This window comes from Sceloporus occidentalis, unplaced genomic scaffold, assembly GCF_023333645.1.
Source record: "Sceloporus occidentalis isolate IW3139 unplaced genomic scaffold, rSceOcc1.0.p SCAF_292, whole genome shotgun sequence".
NCBI lineage: Eukaryota > Metazoa > Chordata > Lepidosauria > Squamata > Phrynosomatidae > Sceloporus > Sceloporus occidentalis.
The window spans coordinates 672,501-680,899 of NW_028317272.1; the positions used below are offsets into that span (position 1 = coordinate 672,501).

General features: G+C 46.0%; 2 protein-coding genes across 2 annotated transcripts in view; both read left to right on the top strand.

The window, feature by feature from the left end:
• LOC149275379 (snRNA-activating protein complex subunit 2-like) overlaps positions 1 to 8,039 on the top strand; it is a 9,908-nt gene extending 1,869 nt beyond the window's left edge. The window contains exons 5-6 of the mRNA XM_089504845.1: positions 54 to 279; positions 8,003 to 8,039. Of these exons, the coding sequence (XP_089360971.1) occupies positions 54 to 279; positions 8,003 to 8,039 (263 nt within the window). The remainder of the gene's footprint in view (positions 1 to 53; positions 280 to 8,002) is intronic.
• Positions 2,328 to 5,531, top strand: LOC149275380 (uncharacterized). The gene is made up of 5 exons (XM_089504807.1): positions 2,328 to 2,521; positions 2,628 to 2,766; positions 3,592 to 3,731; positions 4,329 to 4,381; positions 4,588 to 5,531. The coding sequence occupies exons 1-5, from the start codon at positions 2,328 to 2,330 to the stop codon at positions 5,529 to 5,531; spliced, it is 1,470 nt and encodes a 489-aa protein (XP_089360933.1).
• Positions 8,040 to 8,399: the final 360 nt, after the last annotated feature.

The following is an 8,399-nucleotide window of genomic DNA, read 5'->3' on the forward strand; positions in this document are numbered from 1 at the left end:
TCAAAATCAGTGTTATTAAGTAGTAAATATTTGTATCGTTTTTTGGTTCCCAGAGTCCGCGGTGGTCCTGAGTCTCCTGCACTCGCTTCCGGCCCATCTGCAGACCCTGAATTGCAACTCGCTTGCCTCTTACGTGTACCAGAAATACTCTGCCTTCAACGCGCAACCTAATCCAGAAGAGACAACAGCTCAGGAGGTCACCGGCACCGACCCACCCGCCGTGGACTGGAAGGATGTGGGCTTCTGCCCCTTAAATCCTTTCTTGATACCCCTGGACCTGTTGAATTTAAAAGAAAGGGACTGAAATCCACCCCCTCCCCCGCCTATTTATTTTCCCCTTCATTCAAATCCGTCTGTGCGATAAACTCCACAAATAAAGTATATTCGTGTTTTGTATACAAATTGTTGTGTATTTGCAGGCTGGGTGCAACGTGAGGAAGTTTTGCTTTGCTGAGAGGGGTAGATAAGTGGAACAGCCACCCAGCGAAAGTGGTAGAGGCAATTTACAAAGAGTCGGTGCCCTATTTCTGCTAACACCTATATTAATATATATAGTAATGTATAATATATATATATATTTAATAAATATATTAAATGTTATATATATAATACATTTATTAAATGTTTGGAACGCTTGGGACCCAATGTTAAAGGGTCTTGACCAGCAGGCGGCTTATTCCTACTTGGGACCACTTCCTGTTACCGGCTGAGCATGATAGGTGTTGTCAGTAAACAGAGATGTCGAACCACCAGGGTGATCAGAATACAAGTGAACCTACATAATGGAATTTACGGGTTAATATAAGAAAAAGACGCGGATGAGAAACCCACCTAGTGTGTCTAGCAAAGGAGCGGCCCTCTTAATGTACTGTTTATTCCTCCCCACAAAGGTCCCTTTTTAACAGAACTACCTTCAGAATGATACATAAAATAAATGTAAACCCTCTAGGAATAAATGGCCGTAATTCTGCTAATAGCTGCGAAGGAGGCTATGTTTGTAGGAGTCTGTTTTTACATTTAACACCATTAAATACATGTTTTTAACTCTGCAAATGCCGAATGATTATACTTAATCTATACATAAAACGGGTGGGAGATTGTAGATAGAATCTCTCTACATAGCAGTGTGTGGGCCTTCAGAACAGATGAAGCCTAAGCCTGGCTAAGAGTGATGGGCGTCGCCGTCCACAGCCAGAAGCAGCCGCAACAGCCAGAGCTCTGGGAACTACACCCCCCAGCATGCTTTGCGCACACTTCCTGTTGTAGAGCCAATGGGAGCAGGGTTGCTGAAAGTGAGTTGAGCTCAGCGCAAAGTTGAGTTCCGTGTGGCCCCTGCCCGGGTAGACCATCGCCTTGGGCTTGGTATAGATAGGGTAAGACTATCTATCTGTCCTAGAGGTTTGCCCAACACCCCGCCCTTCTGTGTATTATCTATAACTCCTCTGTGTAAAGCACATTACCGCTTAGCAGGTCGTGTACCATAGCATAGCTCATAACTGTCCCTGTTTTGGCCCCAAATCCCTGATGTCCCTCTTTCCTCCCCTGTTGCTCCTCTTTTCCAGGAATGTTTTCTGGGTGTGAGGGTATAACAGGGTTCTACAACCCTAAAAGCCCCGATAATGTGTGTAGGAACAGCAGGATTCTAAACGCCTCCCTCCGTTACATTAATCGTTGTGACCAAGTCACAAAGTCCTAAACAAAAATTCTGAGTACAGCCACGCCCCGGACACACCCCTGGCCACACCCCTTCAATAAAAAGTGGTCCTCTTTCGCCATTTTAGAAGTTGGCAGGTATGGTAACATAGAAGTTACATACGTGCTGCGTGTCCAGTGCATGTATGTTCTGTGTGTGGAATATACCCTTGAACCTGTAAATGGCGTTACCCCACGTGTGTTCATAGTAGGGTGACTGCGTCGGCCATGTTTTCCGGGACACATATCAGTGCTGCCATGCGGTATGTGGGATGTATTGACTTATGGAAGGGAACCAATTACAATACATTCTCCATACTGCAGGGCAGCATTTTTTAGCTGGGCTGGTCAGCAATATGTAAAAATGATATCTGTTCTGGAAAACATGGCCGATGCGGTCACCCTAGTTCATAGACCTCCTTTGTCGTGTTACCCCCCCCGGATGCCGGCTCTGGCTGGGTGCCCGGTAACCTTTATACCCGGTACCCAGCGAGTCTGTGAATGAGTCACTCGGAGGTCAAGGTCTAAAGTGTGCCAGTCACAGGTTTGGTGACGAGGGGTTGGGGTAAAATACGCCGTATAAGTCATTTATTCTGGACGCTGTGTCTTATTATTGTGTCCCCCAGCAGCCCCAGATGACCACCAGACGGCTTCGCGTGGCCGTGATCGGTGCCGGGGCCGCCGGCCTCTGCTGCGCCCGACACCTTCTGTCACGGCCTCTCGCTTTCGAGCCCCCCGTGGTGTTTGAGACGTCGGGGCAGGTGGGTGGCACCTGGGTGTATACAGAGGGTGACTCCAACCAACACTCCAGCATGTATAGAGACTTAAGGTAAGGCAATAGGAAGGGTTAATGCCCCATATAGGGGCAAAGGGGTCTAGTGACCTAATGACCTGGTGGTCGGTGATATACTCATTGAGCTTCATTCGTCTTCTAGGACCAACCTCCCCAAAGAGATCATGGAGTTTCCTGATTTTAGTTTCGCCGCGTCCCTTCCGTCCTTTATCCATCACGCAGAGGTGTTACGCTACCTGGAGGAGTATACCGACAGGTTCGGGGTACGACCCCACATCAGGGTAAGAGACCGGGTTTGGCTGATACAGCGGCTTCAACGCCACGTAGGTGTCCTCAGCGGCAGTGCTGATAGATGGATACGGTGTATATAGGGGGGTATAAGGCAATTCTGGAGGCAGAGTGGCATATAGGGGGTTAAAAGGCATTTCTGGAGGCAGAGTGGCATATAGAGGGTTAAAAGGCATATCATGGGGCAGAGTGGCATATAGGGGGTTAAAGGGCATATCATGGGGCGGAGTGGCATATAGGAGGGTATAAGGCATATCAGGGAGGCAGAGTGGCATATAGGGGGGGTATAAGGCATTTCTGGGGGCAGATGTGCATAACTGGGGGAGGGGCAGGTTGGCAAATAAAAGGAAATAAAAACAAAAAATAAATATTTTTCTCAATCATAGCTTTTCTTAAATATGAAAAAATGGTTTACATGAATTAATAAAGAAATAAAAGTTTCTTACAGGAATATGGTGGAGAATAATGTGATCGCTGTTTTGTTCCACTCAATAAAATGGAACTTTTTAATCTAAAAATGTTTGCAGCAGCAAATGTTTTGATTCCATTCTGTGTAATGTATTTCATTTATTGGGGCCTTTGAACACTTGTGCTTTCTGGCCTTTTAATACAAATAATGTGATAAAAAGAATGTTTTATAGTTATTATAGACACTTTATTGATGGAGACCCCAGGGTTGAAATGTATGGCCGCTGCTCAGGGATTTCCGGTATGGGGGGGGGAGGTTTAGAGGGCCAGACGCTCCTTCTTCACCTGTATTCACCATCGTTTCTTATGTTGCTCTTTAAGATGTGACCCTTGTCTCTCATTCCTTGCAGTTTAATTGTTGCGTGACATCTGTCGCTCCTGTACTGGGAGATGGTGACAGCAGTCGGGTGCCGTGGGATGTGACATCTCACGTGCGAGGGGACGCTCACCCCGTGACGCAGAGGTTTGATGCCGTCATGGTGTGTGTAGGGTATGCACCTTGTTAAAGTATCTCTCTCTTATTTCAGCCTCTTATTCTTATTCATTCATTTACTCGTTACACATTCAGATTGACCACGTGTTCAGCATTCCTCCACTTAAATCATTCACATGTTCATTAAAGTGTATGTGATGGCTGGACTGCCCCTTTAATTAATTCCCCCGAAAGCGTTCCGTTTCTAGTGCTATTATCATCTTTATTTCATATTTCCTTCTTCTAGTCTGGCATTCACCAAGGACAAGGGTTTTTATATTAATAGTTAAGAAAAAAACCCAGAAAAAACATGATTACTTTGTTGTATAGAAGCGTAAGTACTAGAATCAGGAGTAATCTGGGATGTGATCCTTTGTTGTCCTTTAATATATAAATATAACCCAACATTGTAGAGAAGGGGACTCTATGAATGAAAGCTAACGATAATGAATCAAAGTTCTGTCTTATTACATTGTTTTTGATTACTTGCCTTAAAAAAGGTAAAATAAAACGTTAATAATAGAATCCTTTTAATTTATCTTGTTTCGTTTCCTCCTGGTCCTTCTCTGTCTTTTATTCCCTTTCTCGCTCTGATATGTTTTCTCCTTGCCGCAGACACTACTCCCACCCCTACGTTCCTGACATTGCTGGGATTGAAACCTTCCGAGGTGAGGAGTGAACCCATAATAGAAACGGTGATCCGTGAAAGTACAGAGTCAAACCAGAGGGCCGGTTAATGGGCCGGTTAATGGGTTTCAGAGGTTCTCGTAGGACCGGATGGGCGTGATTGGCCTCCGATGTTGAACGGTGGATGATATTGACACAGAAGCTGGGATTTACTGGTTGAGATAACATTTGTTCTGTGTTTCTGCAGGCAAAATCCTTCACAGTCATTTTTACCGTTACCCGGAGGTCTTCTCCTCTCGTAATGTGGTTCTCCTGGGCGCAGGCCCCTCAGGGGTAGATATTGCCGTGGAGTTGGCCGCCCATGCTCGTAAGGTCACTCTGAGCCACCGTGGCCCGCGGCTGCAGTGGGCTCCTCCATCAAATGTCACTCTGGCGCCACCAGTTGTCCGCGCCGCTGCACACTCCCTGATCTGTGAAGATGGAACCGAACTGGAGGCAGATACCATGATATTCTGCACGGGGTACAAATATAATTACCCGTTCTTGGTGCCCGAAGAAGATAATGGAATGCAAGGAATGCGGCATCTTGTGTCCAGTGGTGTAGAGAAGGAGGCTGAGGGCTTGCTGGAACCTTTAAAAGACTCAAAGGCAGCTGATGAACTTAATAAAGAAGGCTTTGAGTTATGCGACAAGCTTTCCAATATGGCTCTACTGGACCACGAGCTGACGATGCCCGATTCCGGACAAGGACACCTCCCGCTGCTCTACAAACATTTAATCCATGCGCGGTATCCTACCCTGTGTTTCATCGGTGCCTGCAAAATAGTGGTACCCTTTCCGCTCTTTCACTGCCAGACCCTCTTCTGTCTAGCGGCGCTGGAGGGCAAATGCCCCTTGCCGTCTCCAGAACTAATGCTTTCCGAGTCCCGCGAGGAGTTCAGGAGGCACCTCAGGTCAGGAGTCCACCCCAAGTATTTGCACCGCCTCGAAGCAAATCAGTGGTATTATAACCAATGGCTGGCAGAGACGGCCGGGTTTGAACCGTTGCCACCCGTATTGAAGAAGATGTACGAAAGCTGCCGGCAGTTCAGAAACATTAACCCCGTGTTATACAGAGATTACAAGTTTGACGTCGTGAACAGAGAGGAGTGTAGAGTAAGCGCTGCCCCTTGTGCAGACGCACAAGTTTGATATGGATTGTCCTTAATTCCATCAGTAAGGAATGGGCAAAAAGTATTTTTTTTTTAGCTATGGTGGGAAGGAATATTTTTTATATTATAAATCCGGATTTAAATTACAATATATGTATTAGAAACCCACCTTATTTGTATTCCATGGGAGCAGCCATATTAACCCCTTAAGGACAATGGGCGGTCTTTAAACCCATTGGCTACCCGGAGCTCTACCTCTTCTGGGGGAGTGGCTTCAAGTAGGGCTGCAACAACTAATCGATAAAATCGATAATAATCGATAATGAAAATCGTTGCCAACGAATTTCATTATCGATTAGTTGAATCGATTTTTATCGATTATAAAATGAGGGTTTTTTCAGAGCAAACGCTCTGAAAAATACCCCTCATTATATAAACCGTTTCAGTGACTCACAGCAGCAGCTCCTACTTACCAGCCCCTCCCTGAAATCACTGTGACAACTGGCCCCGCCCCTTCCTTCTCCCAGAAGGCCAGAACCACATGGCTGTGACACTCATCTAACTGTAAGTATAATATTAATATTTGGGCTCCTGAAAGTTAGGGGAGGTGGGGTTTAATTTAGGGGCAGTTATGGTTAATGGGGTGTTTAGGGTTAATTTAGGGGAAGTTATGGTTAATGAGGTGTTTAGGGGCAGCTATGGTTAATGGGGTGTTTAGGGTTAATTTAGGGGCAGCTATGGTTAATGGGGTGTTTAGGGTTAATTTAGGGGCAGTTATGGTTAATGGGGTGTTTAGGGTTAATATAGGAGCAGCTGTGGTTAATGGGGTGTTTGGGGTTAATTTGAGGCAGTTGTGGTTAATGGGGTGTTTAGGGTTAATTTAGGGGCTGTTGTGGTTGATGGGGGTCTTTAGGGTTAATTTAGGGGATGCTGTGGTTAATGGGGTGTTTAGGGTTAATTTAGGGTAGTTGTGTTTGATGGGGTATTTAGAGTTAATTTAGGGGTAGCTATGGTTAATGGGGTGTTTAGTGTTAATTTAATGATGAGGACTGAGGGTTAATTTAATAAAGTTAACTTAAGGCGCAGTTAGAGGTAAAGGGGGGCAGACTAAGGGGAATCTAAATCCTGGGGGCAGTGAAGATTAACCCAGTACTTATTTATAAAAGTATGGTGTCAGTGTGATGCGAACAGGTCTGTGACTCTATGAGGGGAATATGAGATATCTGGGGGGTATAAGGCATATCTGGGGAGGATGGAGTGACATATCTGGGGGTATAAGGCATATACGATATATAAGGCATATGTGGGGAGGGCAGCGTGGCATGTCTGGGAGGCAGTGTGGCATGTCTGGGGAGGATGGAGTGGTGTATCAGGGGGTATAAGGCGTATCAGGCACAGTGGCATATGTGGGGGTAGAGTGGAGTGGAATATGTGGGAGGCAGCGTGGTATATGTGGGAGGCAGCATGGAGTGGAATATGTGGGAGGCAGCGTGGCATATGTGGGAGGCAGGGTGGAGTGGTATATGTGGGAGGCAGCGTGGCATATGTGGGAGGCAGGGTGGAGTGGTATATGTGGGAGGCAGGGTGGAGTGGTATATGTGGGAGGCAGCGTGGAGTGGTATATGTGGGAGGCAGGGTGGAGTGGTATATGTGGGAGGCAGCGTGGCATGTCTGGGAGGCAGCGTGGCAAGCCTGGGCTCAAATGTGCATGTGGGAGGCAGCGTGGCATATGTGGGAGGCAGCGTGGAGTGGAATATGTGGGAGGCAGCGTGGAGTGGTATATGTGTGAGGCAGCGTGGAGTGGTATATGTGGGAGGCAGCGTGGAGTGGTATATGTGGGAGGCAGGGTGGAGTGGTACATGTGGGAGGCAGGGTGGAGTGGTATATGTGGGAGGCAGCGTGGAGTGGTATATGTGGGAGGCAGGGTGGAGTGGTATATGTGGGAGGCAGCGTGGAGTGGTATATGTGGGAGGCAGCGTGGAGTGGTATATGTGGGAGGCAGGGTGGAGTGGTATATGTGGGAGGCAGGGTGGAGTGGTATATGTGGGAGGCAGCGTGGAGTGGAATATGTGGGAGGCAGCGTGGAGTGGTATATGTGGGAGGCAGCGTGGAGTGGTATATGTGGGAGGCAGCGTGGAGTGGTATATGTGGGAGGCAGGGTGGAGTGGTATGTGTGAGAGGCAGCGTGGAGTGGTATATGTGGGAGGCAGAGTGGAGTGGTATATGTGGGGGGCAGCGTGGAGTGGCATGTGTGGGAGGCAGCGTGGCAAGCCTGTGCTCAAATGTGCATAAATTGGGGGGCTGGTTGGGAAATAAAGACAAGAAATGCATTTTATCAGGTTTTTTTTTTTTATTCTGCGTTTGTATTTAACATCATTTGTTTATTAAATTATTTTAAATAAATGAAAAATGTACATTCATTTTTTTATCCGATTAATCGATTAATCGAAAAAATAATCGGCCAACTAATCGATTATGAAAATAATCGTTAGTTGCAGCCCTAGCTTCAAGTATAGGCAGGGCTAGCCATGCATGGAGGCGGGACTAGCCTTAGAAATATTAAATTAGCTGGAAGTAGGAGGGGGAGTGAGCCGGAGGAAAGTGACCCGGCGACTCTGGGAAGCAGCATCTCACCTGGAAACTATTTTTATAATTATATTAATACAGATAAATATACAAGCAAAAAAAATTTATTTTCATATGGAATATATTAAAGCAAATTTATTCTAAAAAAATAAATGCATTTCAGTTAAATTAAAATAAAAGTATGATTTACGCCTTGATACGCGTATTTCATTTGCAATGTAAAATTATTATAATGAAGTGCTTTGTGTGAACATGATTTATAAAAGATCCTATATTATTTTGAGCCACACACGTATTGGTTTCTTGGACACGAGTGGACAAT